At 46.5% G+C, this 24,336-nt stretch overlaps 2 protein-coding genes across 2 annotated transcripts; both read right to left on the bottom strand.

Moving 5' to 3' along the window:
* Positions 1-1,131: 1,131 nt before the first annotated feature.
* On the bottom strand, positions 1,132-6,747 carry LOC131680959 (uncharacterized). Its single transcript, XM_058961673.1, has one exon. It carries the CDS (start codon positions 6,745-6,747, stop codon positions 1,132-1,134), a length of 5,616 nt encoding a protein of 1,871 aa, XP_058817656.1.
* A 14,327-nt stretch (positions 6,748-21,074) lies between these two features.
* LOC131685317 (CDP-diacylglycerol--inositol 3-phosphatidyltransferase) lies at positions 21,075-23,321 on the bottom strand. The gene is made up of 5 exons (XM_058968960.1): positions 23,135-23,321; positions 22,788-22,922; positions 22,342-22,495; positions 22,117-22,280; positions 21,075-22,061 (listed from the first exon to the last, which is right to left on the bottom strand). Exons 1-5 carry the CDS (start codon positions 23,181-23,183, stop codon positions 21,889-21,891), a joined length of 675 nt encoding a protein of 224 aa, XP_058824943.1. The 5' UTR covers positions 23,184-23,321; the 3' UTR covers positions 21,075-21,888.
* Between the last annotated feature and the right edge of the window lie 1,015 nt (positions 23,322-24,336).

Here is a 24,336-nt window from a genome sequence, read left to right as displayed (position 1 = left end):
GTTGAATTGTGTCATGTTTGCAATTACGTCAACGATAAAATTCAGATTTTTTGGGTGTGTAGCGAATGATTGTCGAAAGGCTGATCTGGAAAGGCCGGAAGACATATGCAGTATAATTTTTAAGCGAAAACTCTCTTTGAGCGTTTGCCAACCGAAATGTTACACATATTCGTTGGCCAGCTGTGAATGATGAAATGACAGAAATAGAGAGTGAGAGGGATTTTTCTATTCTTCTTGAATGTCGTTATTAGTCTGTTCACGCACTTCACAACTCTTCTTACTTACTGGATCTTTAGAAAGTTTTGCCGTTGTTTTCACCTGCTTGACCAGGACTTTCTTCTGCTTCCACTGCACCTTCCGCTGGAGATCGCGCGCGAGTTAAACGGGTTGGTAAGGAACTTTGGATATCGCGAAATGAATAGAACTCGAAAACTATTTTTCTGCGACCGACACCACTGATTGCTTTTAACTATCTGTCTTTATTTTATGTTGTTTGTGTACATTTTTTTATGTGTGTTTATGCTGCGGCTGTTTGACAGCTGTTTTCGCGATGCAGAATCCATTTCTGCTTTATGCTCGCACAATGGGTTTGAAGTGTGAATCTTATGGTAAGTATCTTAACATTGCATTTGTTTCTAGGGTTAGTTTAGTTCACTTATTCTTAAATCTAGGTAAGTATTTACAAGTATATACAAAACATAAAATTTCATTTTCATTTCAGGTTCGTATTGGAGAATTAGAGGTGAGTATTGAACATTCCGGCCGCCAATGAAATTTTAAGGAATTCAACGGGCATTAGCGGCGGAAGTTCGAGCTTCTTGCGATGACTGACGTTCAACGGGATATGAAGACCTGGATTCGTCTTCTCGGTACAGGCCTCCTTACAGCTTCCAGGATGATTTTTCGAGGTGCGTCGGGTCCGACTGCAGGATACTGTCCGGGAGTGGTGTGCTGTAAAGGAGGAACATCTGTACGCGAACTGTTGGTTTGACAAATTAGGATGGGGTACTTAACTTGAGTCAAGTCCCAGCCGGGGGTTCTAGGAACCCGCACGGCGAGGCTTGGTTCTTTACAGGTGAACCACGAACCGCTCGATACCCCCGAGCTTGGGCCAGGATCTCGTCTGGCGACTCATTTCCCCGAGTAGGGGCCGGGAGCTCGTCCGGCGGCTCTGTACCCTGAGCAAGGGCCGGGATCTCGTCCGGCGGCTCTGTTCCCTGAGCAAGGGCCGGGATCTCGTCCGGCGGCTCGGTTCCCTGAGCAAGGGCCTTCATTTGGCGTTGTTGACGTAGGGCTGCTAATTGGTGCGGGACTCTGTGCTACGATGGGTGGCGCTACTTCAACTGGAAGTAAGCAGAGCTTCGGGATGGCGCGTTGAACGATGCCGAAGGTCGACTTCACGGTGGCGACACGAACAAGGCCGTCAGGGCCGGGATGAACGCTGAGCACGCGTCCCAGGGGCCATTTCAACGGCGGTGCTCTCTCATCTTTGAGAGCGACGATGGAACCAACGGCTAGATTGTCCATGGCTTCTGTCCAGCGGTAGCGACTTTGCAGGGTGGCGAGATACTCCTTGTGCCAACGACTCCAGAAATGCTGAGTTAGCTGTTGTACTCGTTCCCATCGAGACAACCTGGATTCAGGAACTTCACGGCAATCTGGATCAGGTACCGCATTCAACGGACGACCAATCAGGAAATGTCCTGGAGTCAGAGCAAGCTCATCGGATGGATTGTCCGGCAACGGCGTGATTGGGCGAGAGTTTAGCATTGACTCGACCTGAATCAATGCGGTTTGCAGCTCGGATTCGGTTAGGTGGGCATTTCCGAGGATTTTGCGAAGCAGGGTCTTCACGGATTTCACGCAGGCTTCCCAGATTCCACCGAATGTGGGAGAGCGAGGTGGGATGAAGTGGAACTGTATTCCGTTGTCTGCGCATTCGTTTGCTACGGCATCTTGGTGAACTTGAGTTCGGAAAAGCTTCCGCAGTTCTTCCAGTTCTCGCTGTGCTCCAACAAAGTTCGTGGCGTTATCGCAGTAGATATGCGCAGGCTTTCCTCTACGGCCGACAAATCTTCGCAGGCTCGCAATGAATGTGCTAGTGGTCAGATCCGACACAAGGTCCAAGTGCACGGCTTTGGTAGCCATACATACGTATACGGTGATGTAGGCTTTGAAGAATGGCGATCTCTTATTTCGGAGTGACGTTCTCACGTACATTGGCCCAGCCAAGTCAACGCCAACATTCTGAAACGGGTACGCCTGGTTGACCCGAACAGATGGCAGATCCCCCATCAGCTGCTGCAACGGCTTGGGTTTGGCACGTGCGCATACCATGCAGCCGTGAACAATGTTGCGAACCAAGTTCCGTCCGCCGAGGGGCCAAAATCTTTGGCGCAACGAGGATAGTAGTAAGCTGGGACCGGCATGGAGCGTCTTATGGTGTTCTCTCGTGGCGATCATGTCGGTGAAACGATGTTTGGGGAGGACGATCGGGTGTCTTCCGTCGACAGGTATCGCTGCATTGTGAAGCCGGCCGCCGACACGAATAATGCCGTCTACGAGTGTCGGGTGCAGATACCGTAGCTTGGATTTACGGTTTACTTTTCCGACGGTTTCAAGTTGGCGTATCTCGTTGGCAAAGTACTGCTGTTGTATGCGACGGACCAGATTGAGCAGAGTGCGATCAATGTCAAGAGCCGTCAACGGGCCGACAAGAATAGGCTGGTGATTCTTACGGTGGAGACAATTAGCGGCGAAACGTCGAAGAAGTGTGCCGATCCGAAGTAGCTGACGAAGACTGGAATAGCGATCGACGATATCTGACGGTTCTACGCTCACGACCGGAAGGGCAATAGTCTGTCGGACCTCCGGTTGGTCTGAGTTTGAGGTCGCTACGACGTACTTCGCTGGCCAAGGAGCGAATATTAGTTTCAGCCACTGCGGTCCGTTCCACCACAGTGCACTGGCAAGGAGTTCATCGAGGTCCATTCCTCGAGAAACGAGATCAGCGGGATTGTCTTCGGATGGGACGTGATTCCAAACGGCGTGAGACGTCAGCTCTTGGATTTCAGCCACTCGGTTGGCTACGAACGTTTTCCATGTCGATGGAGTTGCGGATATCCAGTTCAAGACGATGGAAGAATCGGTCCACAGATATGTGGTTGCGGTGATGTCGATGCTGTCCTGAACTTGTTTCAGAAGTCTGGACAGGAGTTGAGCTGCGCATAGCTCGAGGCGTGGAATGGTTTGAGTCCCCATCGGAGCGACCTTGGACTTAGAAATCACCAAGCGAACTGTACAAGGGCCCTCGGCAGGTATTGACCGGAGATAGATGCATGCACCATATGCAGACTCTGAAGCGTCGCTGAACCCGTGAATCTCCAAGCGGTCGTAACCCGGACGTAACACATGGCGAGAAACTCGAAGGTGGGCAAGTGCTGAAAACTTCTGGTGAAATTCGTGCCATTCGTGAGCGAATCCGTTAGCCACGGGTGTGTCCCAGTCGAGATGGAGCTTCCAAAGACTCTGCAGCATGATTTTCGCCTTTGCAATGGTCGGTCCAATCAAACCTAAGGGGTCGAAAAGACTGCTGATCTGAGAGAGGATCGTTCGTTTGTTCAGAACCGTGCATTCCTTCCAATTCGGCGTCTTGAACGAAAGAAAATCGGTCGACGGTTCCCAGCGGAGGCCAAGTGCAGTCACGGAGGACTCGTGGTCCAAATCGAGTAGTGTTTTCGTCTCTCGGAGCTCCAACGGAATGGTATCAAGAATAGCTTGACAATTCGAAGACCATTGTCGGAGAGGAAGTCCTGCGCATGCGAGCATTGCAATGAGCTGGTTGCAGGTAACGGCGAGAGATTCAGCATCGTCAGAACCGGACAGCAAATTGTCGACGTAGAAGTCGTGGCGGACAGCGGGTTCCGCCAGCGGAAAATGTTGCCCTTCATCATCGGCGAGCTTCTGCAGCACCCTAGTTGCCAAAAATGGAGCACTGCTTGTGCCGTATGTGACGGTGCGGAGCTGGTAGCTCTTCAGTGGAGCCTCGGGATCGTCGCGCCAGAGAATTCGCTGCAGCGGTTGGTCGGTGGGATGGACCAAAATCTGCCGGTACATTTTTTCAATGTCCGCAGATAACACGAACTGGTGGATTCGAAAACGGAGGACAATCGTCACGAGAGTGTCCTGGATTGTGGGACCAGGAAGCAGGACATCGTTCAGCGAGATACCGGACTTCGAGCGGCATGATGCGTCGAATACGGTACGAAGCTTTGTAGTGGTGCTGTCGAGTTTCATCACAGCGTGGTGTGGAAGGTAGTATTGCGGTTGCGCGTCGATTTCATCGGGGCCAATCTCCCGCATATGTCCCAATCTCACGTACTCGTGGATGAACTGCTGATACATCGCCTTCTTATCGGGACTCGCACCGAGTGATCGTTCCAGAGAGAAGAAGCGGCGGGTGGCGTTGTATTTGTTGTCCTTTAACTGCCAAAGCAGCTCGTCACGCTTGGGCAGCTTGACGACGTAGCGGCCTTCGGAGTTGCGGGTGGTGTTCTTCAAGAAATGTTCCTCACAGTATCGTTCCGACGGAGACCATCCCTTTGCATCGTGGACTTCTTCGAGCTGCCAGAATCGGTTGACCAATTCATCGATTGTGCAGGGATTACTGAACTGGCACTTGCGTGGATCGCTGTGATCGTGGTTTTCCAATAAACACTCTCCGGAGACGACCCAACCGAACTCTGTGTTCTGCAGAAGCGGTAACTCTTCCCCGAGCGATATCCTGCCGTATCGAAGAATTTGGAAGAAATGGGCGGCACCCAGAATCATGTCGATGTCGCCAGTAACAGCGAATGTTGGATCTGCAAGCTCCACGTGCTTTGGAATCGGCCAGTGGCGGGCTTCTACCGTCGACTGGGGCAGCTTGACGGTAATGGAAGGCAGAACGAGCATGGAGCATTGTACGGAGAAGGGAGTGACTCGAGAGAAGATGGTTATCGTGGCCTGGTATTCAACCAGCGTTGTAGTGTTTCCGATTCCGCTTATCGGGATAGCATGCGGCAATCGGATGCGAGGAAGCTGCAGTCGTTCGCAAAGAGCCCCAGAAACAAAGTTGCGTTGGGAAGCACAGTCCAGCAAGCAACGAGCAGTGACGATGCGACCTCTACCGTTACGGATATTCACTAGCGCCGTCGGAAGGAAAACGGTTCCAGGAATCACTTCACCAGTATGTGATACGAGGGCAGTCTGAGAACTCATGGAAGGCGCATGCATGTGGGATAAGTTTGCGATTGAGGTAGAGGTAGACGGTTGCTGGATGGGAGCTTGCGAAACAGACTGGGGTGACAGTGAGTTTGGAGCATGCAGCGCAGATGCTGCGGTGAGAGTCGGCTGGAGGGCAACACAGCAAGTTGATCCGGTGGCTTGACCAGAAGCGGGATTGTCGTCAGAGGGCTCAGTATGAAGAAGCGTGTGGTGCTTCTTGGTACATGTACGGCATCTTGACCCAGAACAGTTCCGGGCATAATGGGAACTCGATCTCAAACAGTTAATGCAAAGGTTTTTCTGTCTTACCAGGTCGATCCGTTGGCGAAGGTTGAGTTTCCGAAATTCCGGACAGCTGTACAGGTAATGACTCTCACCGCACTTGTCGCACGGCTTCGGCTTGCTGGCGCTGGAAGAGGGTGCACTGGATACTGCAGTTTGCTGTGTAGCTGCGACTGGAAAAGCTGCTAGCTTGGATGTCGGATTTGGCTTGCTGCGAGGAGGAGCGGTGTTCGAAGTGGCTGAAGAAACTGCTTGCAAAACTCGAGCGTAGTTCTGGAGGAAGTTTACCATCGTCACGTATGATGGCATTGAAGTTGACGCACCAGTGCTTGTGTCCTCTGATGTGCCGGCGGTTCCTCCCAGAACCGAAGCGATGTTGTCAGCATCGAGTTTGCTACAGTGGTTCTCCCATTCCCGGAGCGTACAAGGATCGAGGCGTATAGATAGCTGGTAAACCAGGATAGAGCTCCATCGGTCGGCTGGTTCACCCAAGCTCTTCAGAACGGATATCTGCTGCTCGAAGCGATCGATCAGCGCAAGCAGATCTTCAGCTGATTCCTTGCGCATCGCTGGAGTGTCGAAAAGCGTCCGAATGTGACACTTGATTAACTGCCGGTTGTCCTCAAAACGCAGCCGCAACGTTCGCCAAGCGTCCTTGTAGCCCTGCTCGCTTATTTTGATAGGGTCGAGAATGCGCGCTGCCTCCCCTTGAACGAGGCCCTTCAGATAGTGCATCTTCTCGACCGCACTGATGTCGCTCCGGGAACCTACAGCGGATTCAAACGAATCGCGAAAAACACACCAGTCTTCCAACTTACCGCTAAACTTGGGTAGGTTAAGCTCCGGAAGCCTGATGTTCATTGGTCTCGATGGTGCGGGGTTGGCAGAAGGGGGAGAACGTATTTTCTTCGCCAGTTTGGCCAAGTAGAAGGACCGAAGAGCATAATAGCGACCGTCGAACAACTGCCGTTCCTTTTTCAGGTCGATTGGCTCCTTATCGGTGGAAAACATCTCCAATTTCACCACCGTCCGGTGAAACTCGTCGTAAAATTTCTCCAACTTTTCCGCCCACGCTTCTACTTGGCCCGCAAACTTACTGTCCTTGTCGAACTCCTTCGCATAATATTCCAACAAAGCCATTGAATCGACAATATTCTGCTTCGTCAGCTCCAACTCACTAAATTTCCTCTCGTCGGCCATTTTCTTCTTCGGTAGCGCCGTATTCCCGTTCACTCACGCACTTTTCAACCTCCAAGAATCCAAAATGCACCCGAGCAGTCAATTTGCCAAATAAAAATTTCACCGCGAAACTTTAACACTTTTTCGAAAATCTCTCTTCAGAAATATTTACGTTCCAGCACGGCGCGCACCGTTCAGGCAGTAGGTAAACAATGCACACTACCTACGCTATCGTCAGCTGGCTGTGTCTCGCACGCACTACTCGTTGTGACGATGTAAATATTCTGCGATGGTGGATTCTTGGAGGGAACACTATGCGGTTTTGTTTGCACTACCGCGTAAAATGGCTAGTTTGCCGCTTGGGGACGCTACCGAAAATCACCTTTCGCGCACTTTTTCTGGCTCTACCCGTCTTCAGCGGGGCCGTTCTTTGCGATTTTTTCGCCTATTCTGGGCAATTTACAATCACTTTTTGCCTCTTCTGGGCACCTTTAGTTCATCCGGTTCGAAGGACCAAATTTATGTTCACGCACTTCGCTACTCTTCTCACTTTTGGATCTTTCCGAAACACTTTTCTCCTATTCTGGGCAGTTTTCTGTTCACTCGCGGGCACTTTTTCTTCAAGATCCGGCTCGAAGGACCAAATTTATGTTCACGCACTTCACAACTCTTCTTACTTACTGGATCTTTAGAAAGTTTTGCCGTTGTTTTCACCTGCTTGACCAGGACTTTCTTCTGCTTCCACTGCACCTTCCGCTGGAGATCGCGCGCGAGTTAAACGGGTTGGTAAGGAACTTTGGATATCGCGAAATGAATAGAACTCGAAAACTATTTTTCTGCGACCGACACCACTGATTGCTTTTAACTATCTGTCTTTATTTTATGTTGTTTGTGTACATTTTTTTATGTGTGTTTATGCTGCGGCTGTTTGACAGCTGTTTTCGCGATGCAGAATCCATTTCTGCTTTATGCTCGCACAATGGGTTTGAAGTGTGAATCTTATGGTAAGTATCTTAACATTGCATTTGTTTCTAGGGTTAGTTTAGTTCACTTATTCTTAAATCTAGGTAAGTATTTACAAGTATATACAAAACATAAAATTTCATTTTCATTTCAGGTTCGTATTGGAGAATTAGAGGTGAGTATTGAACAAGTCAATTTCCAATTACCACAAGATAGCATCCATGATAGTTTGCGAGACGATAGGTCAGTTCATTGTCATTCGTTCGCCTTAAAATTAATCCCTTGAAATTGGCGATCTGCTCTAGGCGAACTGACCAATTCATGTCTAAGCAAATTAAATAATTACTACTGTGCTTTGGAAAGGAACTCCCGTTCACTCTTTCTATTTGAAGAACCAGTTCTCCTGAACCGCTCGCGAACAGATTTCCCATCTTTACGTGAATGATAAGAGAAAAGTAAATGAACCTCATGATGCAGCAGGCGACAAGACACGTGTGTTCCCGCCGCGAAAGAAGCGATAGTAAGTATAGCACGTACTAAATCCGACGAACACTCAATAACATTTGGTTTTGTTTTTAGTTACATTTTGTAAATATATAAAAGACCCTCGGCTTCGTTAAGTCACCGCAATGAGCCGTATCGAATAAATGAATTATAAAAAATAGTTATTTCATTCAAGGATGGTGTTTGATTCACTAGTCGCCAATCCCTAAATATGAACTGTTTTAAGAAATTATTCTAAAATACGAAGTTTCTAAATGTATTTATTTTTTAAATGGTCGATAAATAATATTTTATTAGAAAGGCGTGTCCCTCCTTTGTCAGCCAGCTGGAGCCGCCTAAGTCTATAAATAGTCGGTTAGATTCATTTTGAAGGAAATGAGTCAGGGAATCTAGAAAGAATAGTTATTTTTGGTTACAGTGTTGCCAAGTGTTCTATATTCCCAGTTTAAAACTTGACTTGGCATTTTTCTCACAATTCGTGCATTTTTGTTTTGAAAATGATTATGCCATTGGCTACTTTTTAGATCCCTTTCCCATGAATATAAGTTTAATCCCTCGTTTACACCACGTACTATCCTCGTGCCTAAATGGCCGAGGGCGAAGTAACATTGGATGGGAATGATATTCCCATGGATTTACCAGATAACCCCAAAATTACTCCCTCCCCTGATTCCCCCAATCCTCCTCACATTAAAACATACTCACCCAGTTCAAATGGACCTTGGGTGGTCTATTTCCGGCCCATCACGAAATCGCTTAATATTTTAGAGATCTCACGGGAGCTGACTGCTAACTACCCGGCCGAAGCTCAGATAACACATGTTCGAGCTAATAAGATACGCGTTATAGTGAATGACCTCGACCAGGCAAACCAGATTGCTCCCTGCGAGCGCTTTACAAAGCAATTTAAGGTGTATGTACCTTGCATGGCAGTGGAGATCGATGGGGTCGTCGCCGAACCGGGTTTGAAGTGCGAAGACGTGTTGAAGTAAGCTTTAACATGTGAAGATTCTAGAATGCAAGCAATTGTATTCAGCAAAAACTGAGAATAATAAGACAACTTATTCATTGTCAGACTCGCTTCGGGTGACTTTTTTCCGGGTCTTCCCTCCCCAATTATGTCCTCCTGGATAAGGTTCGTCTACCTGTTCGCCTGTTTGTACCGCGGGTAATGAACTGCAGCAATTGCAAGCAGCTGGGCCACTCAGCCACCTATTGTGGCAATAAGAAAAGGTGCGGCAAATGCGAGGGCGAGCATGAGGATGACACTTGCGGTAGAGAAACTGAAAAGTGTATTTACTGCGGGGGCCTTCCGCATGATCTTAAATCATGCCCCGCGTACAAACAGCGCGGTCCCTTAAGGAACGCTCGGAGCGTTCTTATGCAGAAATTCATAAGAAAGCTTCGCCATCTGTCCCTTACGAAAATTCCTTTGCTCTTTAGGCTGGCGTTGAGCAAGAATCTGACGACCCACAAGAGGGAACATCTTTGGTTAACCCAGGGGAGTGCAAGCACTTGGACGAGTTCGCGACCGCAGAAGACGTCGTCGCAGCCGTCAAGGAGCACTGCGGCGTCACAATCGAGCGGGCCTCTGTGCGATTGAGGGATGGACCCTCTGGCACCCAAGTAGCCTACCTCAGGCTACTGAATGCGGATGCCAAAAAGGTAACCGAGAAAGGGAAGCTGAAGATCGGCTGGTCGGTATGCCCTATTAGTATACCCCAGCCGCCTTCAGTGGACAGGTGCTATCGGTGCCTAGAATACGGCCATAAAGCTTACGAATGCAAAGGCATAGACAGGAGCAAGCTATGTCGTCGATACGGCGAGGAGGGGCATAAAGAGCGGGGGTGCACTAAGGCATATAAGTGCCTTATCTGCACCGCTAAGAAGCAAGCCCATAAACATGCTATGGGCGGACCTTCGTGCCCCTTCGGCGAGTTAAATAAGAAGAAGCCGTGAGAGTCACACAGCTAAATCTTAACCATTGTGCAGCAGCCCAACAGCTGCTGTGGCAGTCGGTCTCGGAGTCGAGGACAGATGTCGCTCTCTTATCAGACCCGTACAGCATCCCTGCCGGCAACGGCAATTGGGTGTCGGACGGGTCTGGAATGGTGGCAATCTGTACAACGGGAAGGTTCCCGGTTCAAGAGGTAATACACCCCTCCGCCGAGGGTGTGGCGATTGCCAAGATCAATGGTGTGTTCTATTGCAGCTGCTACGCCCCACCAAGGTGGCCAATAGAACAGTTCTACCAGATGATCGACAGGCTCTCGTCGGACCTCGTGGGCCGGAAACCGGTAGTAATAGCGGGAGACTTCAACGCTTGGGCAGTGGAGTGGAGCAGCCGCTGTACAAATAGCAGGGGTCAAGCGCTAATGGAAGCGTTTGCGAAACTCGATACTGTGCTTGCTAATGATGGCTCCGCTAGTACATTCCGTAGAAACGGAGTGGAGGCGTGGATTGATTTGACCTTTGCCAGCCCGAGTCTGGCTCCAGGCATGGAATGGAGGGTAGACGAAGGCTACACCCATAGCGATCATCTAGCAATCCGCTTTAAGATCAACTATGGTGTGCAGCATCCGAGGGCGGGAGATCCCTGTCAGGTACGCGGGTGGAAGTCCAATCACTTCGACAGCGAAGCTTTCACCGCGGCCCTGGGACTGGAGGCCAACACCGACAGTCTAAGCGGGGATGCGCTGGTAGCTGTTCTATCACGCGCGTGCGACGCCACTATGCCGAGAAAAACACTGCCAAGAAACGGCAGATGCCCGGTATACTGGTGGAGTGCCGAGATTGCAGCTCTACGGTCAGCCTGTCTCAGAGCTAGACGTAGGATGCAAAGAGCTCGCACCGAGGATGCAAGAGAGAACCGCCGTGAAGCGTTTCGAGCTGCGAAACTAGCCCTTAACAAGGCTATTAAAAGCAGCAAGAGAGCGTGTCTCGACAACCTGTGTGAGAGTGCCAACGCGAATCCGTGGGGTGACGCCTACCGGATTGTGATGGCCAAGACCAAAGGGGGCTCCTCACCCCCAGAACGGTCTCCGGACCGGTTGGCAACGATTATCGAAGTACTCTTCCCGTCTCGAGCCACAAGCCCCTGGCCACCTGCACTACGAGACAGTGCGGGCACGGTCGAAATGGTGGCTCCAGTGACGAATGAAGAACTACTCGCAGTGGCTAAATCCCTAGCAATGAACAAAGCTCCAGGGCCGGATGGAGTTCCAAACAACGCTCTCAAGGCAGCGATCATAGCGAACCCGAACATGTTCAGGCTAGCTATGCAGAGATGCCTTGACGAGTGCCGTTTCCCCGATAGATGGAAAAGGCAGAAACTAGTGCTGTTGCCGAAGCCCGGGAAGCCGCCAGGCGACCCATCGGCGTACAGACCAATCTGTCTGATAGACACGACTGGCAAACTGCTTGAGAGGATCATCCTCAACAGGCTCACCCCGTACGCGGAAGGTACGGACGGTCTGTCAAGCAACCAGTTTGGCTTTCGGAAGGGTAAGTCCACAGTGGACGCTCTCAACTCAGTGATAAATACTGCCGAGATAGCGATCCAACGAAAAAGGCGAGGTATTCGATACTGTGCGTTAGTGACACTTGACGTGAAGAACGCATTTAACAGCGCAAGCTGGGATGCCATCGCGCTCTCGTTACACCGGCTTAGCCTACCGGTGGGTCTGTACCGGATCCTGGAAAGTTACTTCCAAAACCGCGTACTGATATACGAGACCGATGCCGGTCAGAAAAGGGTTCCGATTACCGCCGGGGTCCCGCAGGGCTCGATCCTAGGCCCGGTGCTATGGAACCTCATGTATGACGGGGTTCTGAGACTGAAGTTCCCTCCTGGGGTCAAGATCGTCGGCTTTGCCGACGACGTAACCTTGGAGGTCTACGGGGATTCAATTCCTGAGGTAGAACTAACCGCAGAACACGCGATTAGCACGGTGGAGGAATGGATGAGCGCGAGAGGCCTGGAGCTCGCTCATCATAAGACGGAGGTAGTTATCGTCAACAACCGCAAGTCGGCACAACATGCAGTTATCCATGTGGGAGAAGTCGCGATCACTTCACAGCGAAGTCTGAAGTCTCTCGGAGTCATTATAGACGACAAGCTGACCTTCGGCAGCCATGTCGACTATACGTGCAAGAGAGCGTCGACTGCTGTTGCGGCACTATCGAGAATGATGTCCAACAGCTCAAAGGTGTGCGCCAGTAGACGTAGGTTACTGGCAGGCGTTGCCGTATCTATCCTCAGGTACGGCGGCCCGTCATGGTCAAGAGCACTGAGGGTAACCAGTTACCTACAGAAACTGGAGAGCACCTACCGCGTGATGTGCCTCAGAGTGATATCTGCCTACCGCACGGTATCACACGATGCATCCTGCGTGATAGCGAGCATGATGCCAGTCGGGCTGGTCATTCGGGAAGATGAGGAGTGCTTTGAGCTACGTGGAAATAGGGGAGCCCGCGAGCGCACCAGGGTGACCTCGGTCGCCAGATGGCAGCGTGAGTGGGACAACTCCTCGAAAGGTAGGTGGACCCACCGGCTGATACCTAGCATATCGAGCTGGGTGGGAAGACCCCATGGGGAAGTTCACTTCCACCTGACACAATTCCTGTCAGGCCATGGCTGTTTCCGTCAGTACCTCCTCAGGTTCGGGCACGCGGAGGTCCCAGTCTGCCCGGACTGCCCAGGTGTAGATGAAACTGCCGAACACATACTGTTCGTATGTCATCGGTTCGACGTCGAAAGAAGAGCAATGCTTGACGTCTGTGGCTGGGACACAACCCCGGATACCCTTATTCAGCGGATGTGTCAAACGGTGGAGAAGTGGAACGCAGTCTCGGCTGCTACCATCCAGATTGCCAGTAGGCTACAGGTAATCTGGCGAACCGAGCAACAGACGGCGGGCACGGCTAACTAGTGATTGGTTAGCTGGAGCGAAAAAGGCCAAGCGCAAAATAAGAGAGTGAATGGTCTGTTCATGCCGAGGTAGGTTGGCGCAGCGAATGGCAACCGCGTAAGGGGTAAACCCAGCCACCCCGAAGCAAGACAGAAGAGTGAGTGTATAGGCGTATAAGTGGACTGCCTCATGCCAAGACGGGAGGGTCGTAGCGTAGTATGTTGGAACTAAGCTATCGATGCCTCATGGCGTGGTAGAGGAGTGAAAGGGTGAGCATCCAAGTCAGTCTCACATTGCATGTTAAGGGTGAGCATAAAAGTCAGCCTCACAGGTTGGTAGAGGCTAGCACAAAAGTCAGCCTAGCAAGGAATGAAAAAGGTGAGCACAAAAGTCAGCCTCGCATGGTATGTCAGAAGTGGGGCCTAAGAAAAATGTCCCACATGGGATGCCAGAGGGAGTGACAAAGGTACAATAGAGTGACACGATTGAGAGTGAATCAGGTGATAGGGTGAGCACCCAAGTCAGCCTCACATGGATGGGTAGGGCGAGCACAAAAGTAAGCCTAGCAAGGAATGAGTAAGGTGAGCACAAAAGTCAGCCTCATGTGGGAGTGTTTGAGAGTGAATCAAAGTGTGATTGAGAGAGCACCCAAGTAAGCCTCATACAGGATGTATGATCGCGCGAGTGAGAGTGAATGAGTACATTGAGTACAGCCATCCCCCCAGAAGTAATACCGAGAGGTAGTTCCTGGGAGGAATGATGGCGGAGCCCAATGGAGTTTAGTCGGTATTAATGGCTGGTCACCATTCGAGTCCGACACGCCCCCAGTGCACCCCGTGTGGTAGATTGGACCCTACCGTTAGCACGTGTACTGGGCTAGGACATAAAGGTCTTCTCCATTGTAAAAAAAAAAAAAAAAAAAAAAAAAAAAGGGGAGTCCAGGAAGAGGAGAAATCTAGCTTCCCCTAGATTGCCTCGTAAGGGTGCCAAGGTGTCGTCCCCTCAGAGTGCACCAACTACAATCAATAAATCCAACGGAAGTGATGCACTAAAACTGAACCAATTTGCTCCAGGACTTGGAAATTTTAATTCTAACAAGGAGTATCCACCACTTCCAGGGACACCAAAAACCCCAAGTGTCCCCTTTTTTCAAACAGATACTCAGTCCAGTAACGGACTAATGAAATTTTCTGACATAGTGGACTTAATTTTCAATTTCATTTCGATCACTGTCCTACAGTGGAATTGCAGGAGTATCCTCCCGAAAATCGATTCCTTCAAATTTTTACTAAATAATTTAAAATGTGATGTTTTCGCATTATGTTAAACTTGGTTAACTTCCGATATAAATCTCAACCTCCGCGACTTTAATATAATTCGTCTGGATCGAGAAAACCCCTATGGAGGAGTACTTTTGGAGATTAAAAAGTGCTATACTTTCAACCGAATTTACCTCCCTTCGACACAAGTCATTGAAATTGTCGCTTGTCAAGTTATAATCATTGCATAGCCTTCATCTACATTCCTTCTAGAGCCTCGGTAGGGCACCGAACGCTTTGTAATATCACGGAATCCTTACCGGCACCGCGGCTAGTTCTGGGAGACTTTAACTCGCACGATACGGTATGGGGCTGTCTTCATGATGATAATAGATCAACATTAATCCAAGATCTTTGCGACAATTACAACATGACCATCTTAAACACGGGAAAAATGACGCGGATTCCTACACCACCAGCACGCGCAAGCGCGTTGGACTTATCGCTATGCTCAACATCGCTACAGTTAGATTGCATGTGGAAGATGATCCCTGATCCCCAGTAATTTCAATTACTAACGGTTCAAGACCATCAGAAACAATCAATGTCTCGTATGACCTCACACGGAAGAGTTACACGACCGCGATATCCGTTAAAATCGAGTCCACTCAAGAGCTTCCTCCGGAGGAAGAGTACAGCTTTTTGGCTGGCTTGTTGCTCGACAGCACGAATACAGCTCAGATTAAACCAGTACCCAGCGCGAATATCCATAGACGGTCTCCTACCTCGTGGTGGGACAAAGAGTGCTCAGAGCTGTAAGCGGAGAAGTCCACTGCATATAAGGTCTTCCGGGAAAACGGATTACCCGCTAGCTATCAACAGTACGCGTCGTTAGAAAGGCGAATGAAGAGTCTAATGAAAGCCAAAAAACACAGTTATTGGCGCCGGTTCGACACTGCAAAAAGGCGCTTGTTGAACTTATTTAACAAGTTTCTTTATGGTAACATTGTCCCTCATGGCTGGAAGCAAGTGAAGGTCATCGCCATCCAAAAACCAGAAAAAACCAGGCTCCGACCACAACTCATGCCGACCGATTGCAATGCTGTCCTGCTGAAGTTGTTCGAGAAAATGATCTTGTTTCGCCTCGACAATTGGGTTGAAGCAAATGGCTTACTGTCAGATACACAATTTGGTTTCCGCAAAGGCAAAGGGACGAACGATTGCCTTGCGTTGCTTTCTACAGAATTCCAATTGGACTATGCCAGCAAAGAGCAGATAGCATCATTCTTCTGGGATATTAAGGGGGCTTTGGACTCCGTTTTAATCATTCTGTCAGAGAAGCTGCACCAGCATGGTCTTTCACCGATTTTAAATAACTTTTTGCTAAACCTGTTGTCTGAAAAGCACATGCACTTTTCGCATGGCGATTTAACAACATCGCGATTTAGCTACATGGGTCTTCCCCAGGGCTCATGTCTAAGTCCCCTACTCTACAATTTTTACGTGAATGACATTGACGATTGTCTTTCCAATTCATGCACGCTAAGGCAACTTGCAGACGACGGGGTGGTCTCTGTTACAGGGCCTAAAGCTGCCGACTTGCAAGGACCATTACAAGATACCTTGGACAATTTGTCTGCTTGGGCTCTTCAGCTGGGTATTGAGTTCTCCACGGAGAAAACTGAGTTGGTTGTTTTTTCTAGGAAGCGTGAGTCGGTGCAACTCCAGCTTCTATTGATGGGTGTAACGATCAATCAGGTTTTCACATTCGTAACCCAACTTTGTACCGGGAAACAAGTGCTTTTTGTTCTCTCCGGTGTGGTTTAGTTTTTTCGGTAGTACGAAGGTGCTTGCTGTGGCAGAGGCTGCAGTAAAGCATTTCTAATAAACAGTCCCGCGAGTGATAATTATTACCTGCGCTATCAGTGAAGTGCGTTACTAAACAGTTTTCTTGCCTGAAAGACGACTTTGTTTAGACGAGCTATCTACTGTGTGAAGGTCACGCGGGTGCGGATAAAACAAACGAAGGATCAATTCACCTACCAGCTCGTCAGGAACCAACTGGTGAAGTGTTTCGTTTTTTACTTTTCTTATCGATTTTTTCTTCTCTTTATTGCTTTTTGATTTTTTATTTTGATCTAAGTTAAACAGTGCGGTCGAGCGTGTTGCTCCCGCAACAAAATGGAACAAACAGAAGGATCACCCTCCGAATACGAATCTTATGGGGAAGAGGAACGTATATCTGATTCGGAGACAGATAATGTTATGGTCGATCCACTTCCCCCCAATGTCTCACAGCCCCCCCGAGTCAAGGTTTACCAGGATGGATCCGCTGGTCCTTGGGTGGTATACTTTCGGCCCAAAAATAAACCGTTAAACAGCATAACTGTTGCACGGGAGCTGACAAAACGTTACTCGGCCGTAACCGAGATTAAAAAGGTTCAGTCAGATAAACTGCGCGTAGTCGTTACTGACTTGAAACAGGCCAATGAAATCGTTAGCAATAGCCTCTTTACGCTGGAGTATCGCGTCTACATTCCTTCTCATGATGTGGAGATTGACGGTGTGGTAAGTGATGCGGGTCTAACTGTCGATGATCTGATGAATGATGGGGTTGGCCGGTTTAAGGACCCTAACCGTCAATCAGTTAAGTTAAGTCTCCGGGTCAAACCCGGAGGGATGACAACCCTAGTCTTGTACCCGGAAGTTGTTCGAGAAAATAATCTTGTTTCGCCTCGACAATTGGGTCGAAGCAAATGGCTTACTGTCAGATACACAATTTGGCTTCGGCAAAGGCAAAGTGACGAACGATTGCCTTGCGTTGTTCTCAACAGAAATTCAAACGGCCTGTGTTAGCAAAGAGCAGATGGCATCAGTTTTATTGGATGTTAAGGGGGCTTTTGACTAGGGTTGCCACCCCTCCGAGTTTGACCCGGAGACTCCGGTTTTCGGGAGCGATCTCCGGGCCGCCGGGCTTATCATCAATTTCTCCGGGTTTGGTGAGAAGAAGCATTATTTATTTATTTTTTTTTTTTTTGGAATTAATAGTTTCTTTACAAAATATTTAAAAAGTCTAAGTGAATTATTACTCTGGTTCAAATTTAGTTTTGCCCGACTAAACACTTCGTTTAAAGGTGGCGAAGAGTAGTTCACCAAATATTGCTGATTTCTTTTACAGATCATTGAAAATGAAAAACAAATCAAATTAACTACAAATTAGGGAAAGTAATATTTCGCTATATGCTACAATTGGGTCATTAGGCCATATCCTTTATTTGATTTTTTTCGATGCAGCCAACGTTAAAGATACGTAATCGAACTTCTTTTTCACTTTTTTGTATGCAAAATAACAAATACAAATTATTTTATAAAATTAAATTTTCACAATAAACACCTTCCATTGAACTACCTTGATCTCTATACCTTTGCTGGGATAACTATCAAAAATGCTAACCTATGTGGCTAAATTCACTGTCAAGAAAGACCGATAGTGTCAAACGAAGACGTATTTACATGTTTTTAGGAAATGAATTCAACATCATTCTGAAGTTTTAAAGGTTGAGCATATATATTGTCATATTTAGAAAGATGAGTTCCATTGGTAAAAGAAATAATATAAGGATTTTATTCTTCATTTAATGACCCAATTGAAGTGTTGCATCCCACTAAGTCGCTGAAAATGGTGTAAAAAGTTATTTTGCTGCAAATTTACCAAATCACTTCACTGTTAGAGGTGCTTATCACCACCTGCACCAAGGTATGGCAGATTTGATCGAATTCAACTGACTAGGTGAACATCAATCGAGTTCTTCCAGTATTGTTGCTACTCCGACCCTTAACTATTGGCTTAGGATGTGAGTTTTGCGCCCTTTGTTGCGCCATTTGGTGATGAATAACCGACACCACATAGTGCTTCTCAGGAGATACCGCTGTCATGCCCCATTTGCTATCGTTTTCCCGTTAGTTATGAAGGAGAGCAACGCACGTTCGACTTATCCTTCACAGCGAGAGTAGCTGGTGCTTTTGTATTCTTGGCACTTAGTCGGGGAAGTGAAATACTACACCAGATTAAACCGACAAATCGTCCTCAAACGCGAAAAATTTACAGCTTTACTTTAACGTAGTAATAAAAAGCGATTACAGTGCTCTAAAATGCCGAGCAATCACTTTCTGTCTAGTTCCGCTCAAAATCCACCAGTGAAAATCTCCGGGTCAAAGCTTCTCCATAGGTGGCAACCTTACTTTTGACTCAGTTTCTATCAACATTCTTTCTGAGAAGCTACATCGCATGGTATTTCAACTTTAAACAACTTTTTACTAAAAATGTTGTCGGAGAAGCACACGTATTTTTCGCATCGACATCGACGATTTAGCTACATGGGCCTTCCCGAGGGCCCATGTCTAAGCCCTCTTCTCTACAATTTTTACATGAATGTCAGTGATAAAATGCCTTGTCAATTCCTGCACACTAAGGCAGCTTGTAGATGAAGGTGTGGTCTCTATTACAGGTAAGCAAAGCTGTCGATTTGCAAGAACCATTGCAAGATACCTTGGACAATTTGTCTGCTTGGGCCCTCCTGCTGAGTATCAAATTCTTCACGGAGAAAACTGAGCTAGTCGTATTTTCAAGGTAGCGTGAACCAGCGAAGCGTGAAGAGCTTCAATTAATTGGTCAAACTATTGCTCAGACTTCAACATTCAAATATCTCGGGGTATGGTTCGACTCGAAAGGTACCTGCGGATGTAACATTAGGTATCTAAAACAGAAGTGCCTACAAAGGATCAACTTTCTCCATAAACTAACCGGAACATGGTGGGGTGCTCACCCAGGAGACCAGATCTGGCTGTACCAAACAACGATATTGTCGGTGATGGGATACGGGAGTTTCTGTTTCCGCTCCGCTGCGACCATACGTTTCATCAAACTGGAGCGAATCCGATATTGTTGTTTGCGTTTTGTTTTGCGTTGCATTCACTCGACTCATACGATAGATCTAGAAGTGCTGGCTAGCGTCTTATATCGATTGCTCTTCTGATGCGATATCTTGAACCCGTTAGTAACTGCAAATTTTTGAGAGGCTTGTCGAGCTCGATTCTTAAACCCGATTTATTCCCTTGCACCTCGATTACATGGCACAAAAGATCAACCTTCATATTATCCCAACCGTGTCAATCAAGCATGAGGGACATGCTTTTGATTGAACTGTATTCTTCGCCACATCCATGAGAGATGAGATTCTTGGAATTCCGGATCACACACGACCGCAAGAGATCCCAAGCATCTTTCATAGTAAATTTCGAGAAGTCGACTGCAACAAGATGTTTTACACCGACGGGTCAAGCCTAGACGGCTCCGCTGGCTTCCGTACATTCAATCAGCTCATTCAAACTCAATGATCCTGCTTCAGTTCACGTCGCAAAACTCGTTGCTATTCAGTATACCCTTGGGATTATTGACACTCTACCCACCATTCATTACCTTATTGTTTCCGACAGCTTAATAGAAGCTCTACGTTCAATGAAACCTAGAAAGGATATTTTATATTTTCTGGGGAAAATATGAGAGGTGCTGTCTGCTTTGTATGTAAGATCGTATAAGATTACGTAAATAAAACAAATCAAATCAAGTACAAGATTACCTTATTTTGGGTTCCCTCGCATTGCTCCAATCCAGGTAATGAAGATGTGGAATCTTTAACTAAGGCGTCTACGATAGACCAATCTGATTCAATTAATTTTTCAATATCTCTCGTCATAGGACGCTAGAAAGTTGGCAGACATCTTGGAACAATGGAGAGCTACAACGGTGGCTACATTCTATCATCCCGAAGGTATCAACGAAGCCTTAGATCAGAGGAATGGATTTGGTTCAGGATTTCATTCGTGTGATGTGTCGGCTCATGTCCAATCACTACACGTTAGACGCTCATCTCCGACGTATTGGGCTCGCAAATAGCGGTATCTGCGCTTGTAGTAACGCTTATCACGATATCGAACATATTGTCTGGGCGTGCGCCGAGTACTGTTCTGTCAGATCTCAACTATTGGATTCCTTTCAGTCCCGAGGAAAATCGCCTAATATCCAGTGCACTGATAACAGATTCTCAATATCCGTCAATATACAGATTTAACTGCCCCCATTTTTTGCATCATTCACAGAAGAGCCCTCTTCCGCCTGCACCGTTCATCAACGATGGTTTGATGCGACTTCAAGCTGACACGAAACATCTCTGTCGACTGAGCCAACAGACACGGGACAAAAATCTTTAAGATGAAGCACGACGTCGCGGTAAAAATGGATCAACGCATACTGGGACACACTGCCGTTGCTATTATAGAAGCCCTCCCATCCTCCGCCACAGTCGAACCATAGCAACCAGCGTTCATCAATCGTTCCGATCATGTGTGCGGGATGAGTGAAAGGGTTACGCCACAAATAGCAAATATATATCTGTTACGAACACTTCAAGAACTTATGTATTTTCCATCTTGTAGTTTACAATTTGTTCATGCCCAGATGTCAACCTGCTGCAGTAACCTTTCTCTCACTGACAACGGATCACACTGAGACGCCTCGAATCCACCGCTACAATCAATCCATCGATCGTCAGCCGTTCCGATTCTGTTCGCGGGAGTTAAGAAAGGACTCCCCAACCCGCTCAAAACGACAACATTGCTGCATTTTTGCTTCAAAACAATCAAAACATCTATAAATATTTCTAACTTTATTGCTAAACAAATACAATTACATATATAAATAAATTAGTGCAACATCTATTGTTTATTTCTACAATTTTGTTGTGTTGATAAATAGTATTTTCCTCACTTTTGACTCACAATAATAGTTCGCTAAATCGCTACAATAATTTGACTAACATTTTTTCGCCAACAAGTTGAAAGATTGTTTCAAATTATTCTAGTGACGATCATTCCCGAATTCATTTGAATGGTTCCAGCTATCAACTCATGTGCTCTGTGGAATGATGAAGCTGCGTGCTTTTGATGTAATTAGAAACATCCGCTACAGTACACATTTTAATATAAAATACAGTCACCAAGATATAGTCAAGATACTTCAAAACAACTCTAGTAATAGGATCAGTTCAAATATATGATTTGACACAGACTTTACCTTCTTGTTGGGATTTTCGTCAACATTGAATAGGTCAATTTTTTTAGAAAACAACTTATTCCCTACAGAAGACTTGCTTCGTGAAATCTTCTTAATCTATGAAATATCAGCACGATTATCGTCATTTTCTATCGGATAATTACGTGAGGAGACTTGATTTTTACTAATGACAAAGATACACAATACAGATACTACCCAGCTTCGATAGTCTCTGGAGAATTATCAAACATTAAGTTTCCAATTTGCCTTTGTTTCGTTCGTCCTTTTCTGAGCTTACGTTTCGCCTAATTTTACCGTTCACGGTTTGTCTCCGATCCAGAACAAAAACACTCAAGACGATATTTGCTCACCTTCAAACCGGATAGAAATTGACCCTCAAAGGAGAAGCTCCAGCTTATTGTGGCTTCTTGGCTGCTTCCCGCTGCCGCTGAGCTTCCCGTTCGGCCACATCAATTACGCCGATGTTCCTGCTGGCAACGTAACCATGGATGACCGAAATGGCCGTCTTAACGATGGCCACCGGGGCCGATATGATTGCCAGCAGTTTGAATGTTGATATGCCGAGGACTGAAATAGTGTAAGTCAAGATTCACTGGTTCCGTTTGAATACTTTGATACTCACTTAATGGTCCAGGAGTAAAATGGAGCAAATATAAAGCTGCGTAAAACAGCTCATTAAACAGACACATCAAACCCAACACGATCCGGTTCGTATAGTAAACGCGCATTATCGGATTACCAGACATGTCGATAAACTTATGCGAGGTTTTGCCCTGCAAAACTGTCCTGTAAATCGAACATCGAACTTAACCGGCTTGCCTAATCGATATATAGAAAAGCATCTTACGTATGCAAATAGAACCAGTGACAAGAGACATCTATCGCCATGGACATCTGGAACCAGAACATATAATCCGGATAGAAGTAGCTAAGAGTCACCAGTAGGCCCATAGTACCGCAGCGATCGGTCAGTTGGTCCAACATCGCACCGAATTTGGTTGCTGAAATTTGACAAAAACATGTCTATAGCTTGCTAGTGTTTGATTACCTTAATCATAATAATCAACAAAAACGCAACCTTACAATTACAACCCTATCATAAAAGATAATAATTTAATTATCCCCGCCACCCGATAAGACTCGAATCACGATTAGTGTTCTATTTTCAAAAGCACCCTCGCTGACCCGCGCCCATTATTATGCAACCGAGCGATTTAGAGCAGAATTCAATACCAATTCCGTTACACATAGCTGCTTAATTTAATTAATCTAACTCCCTCGACCGATACTTACATTGGTTGAAGTGCCTTGCAGCATGTCCATCGAGTGCGTCCAGCACCACGCTGACTATGTAGCACCACCCGGCAACTACATAGTTGGTGGGCATGTAGTAGAACGAAACGATCGCCAGCACGATTCGGGCATAGCCTAGACAAGAAACAACAAATAAATCCCAAATAAACAAACCATCCCGAATCAAGAGCAAAATTTTATTGCGCTGTAAGTTTGGAGGAAAAATCAATTTTCCTACCCCCACCAGCGTCACTTCGCATGAAGCACTGGGTTCGGGAGATGTGACTTCATTGCTGGCAAATTACTACAAGGGCGAAGAAAGGACTTATTCGGTCCCCAAAACTTACCGATCAGATTTGGCACGAATACGAAAATATTTTCCTGCTCTGTGGACATAATGATAAACAGCTGGAAGATTGTGTATGTATTCACACTTTTCTCAATGTAGAACTCTAATTGATTTTCAGTATCTGCTACAAAATAGCAGTAACCTTTTCGCACTACGAAGAACGAATCAAAACTGTGGCGAGGGAGAAACTTGAACTTGGCACACGGGAGAAAAATAATAATTTTGAGGAGTTGCGAAAAAACAAGCTGTCATGTGATTGATAAACAAAATGTATGCGATGTTTTTTGCGAAATTTAAAAGACACGATGTGGGAATGGAAAGGTGTGAACATCAAGCATCATTTTTGAAAATAACCTACGTCACATTCGACACAAGTCGAGAAAAATTTTGAATTTGAAAATTCGATAGATATTAGAGATGGACGAGTGAATCACGAATTGATCATAAGAATCGACTCTTCAGAAAGAGCGAATGAATCGCGATTATTTTTTTGAAGAGCTGTGATTCACTGAAGGAGTGACATTCTATTATAAACTCAACGAGAGCTAAAAAGAACCGAAAGAATTTGCCATGATTATGAACCACTCTAAATAAACAAACACGATAAACACATAAGCTCTGTTTGTCTACACTGCCGTTCTACGCCAAATTGTCCCGTGTTGAAAATCTAGCAACTGAGAAAAACGCGATTGAAGATGAAAAATATACTAGCAATCTGGAGGGAAACGGTGCAACAAATAAAGCTTTATTGTCTAGAATTACGTTCATAGCAATTGTTTCCAATATAATCAGTTCAATTTTTAATTATAGAGATCCAACTTACGATAGTTTTTACGAAAAATGTTAAGTGGGACTGTTATGTCAAGAAATCGCACAGAAACCGGAAAATTTTACGCATGTCAGTCCCACCACGATATATGCAAATGATGTTCATTACTCATTTTTTTACAAAAGGATATGTCGTGAGTTTTTTTTTGTTACTCGTGAGATTTTTTGCTTCATCACAATCGCATAAGATTTATTTTAAAAAACAAAAAAATCGTTTTTACGTATTACAAATAAATTTTTTTTTTAAATAATGTTATATTATGTATATTGGACCTAAAATTTATCGAATGGAACGGAAAACTATGTATAGCTTAATGACCCAATTGTCGCCCTACAATTTGACCAATGTGTTAAACAAAAATAGCAGACACT

The sequence above is a fragment of the Topomyia yanbarensis genome, chromosome 2 (genome assembly GCF_030247195.1).
Source record: "Topomyia yanbarensis strain Yona2022 chromosome 2, ASM3024719v1, whole genome shotgun sequence".
Classification (NCBI taxonomy): domain Eukaryota; kingdom Metazoa; phylum Arthropoda; class Insecta; order Diptera; family Culicidae; genus Topomyia; species Topomyia yanbarensis.
The sequence above is the reverse complement of the archived record's forward strand: the minus strand, read 5'-3'. Positions and strand labels throughout refer to the sequence as shown.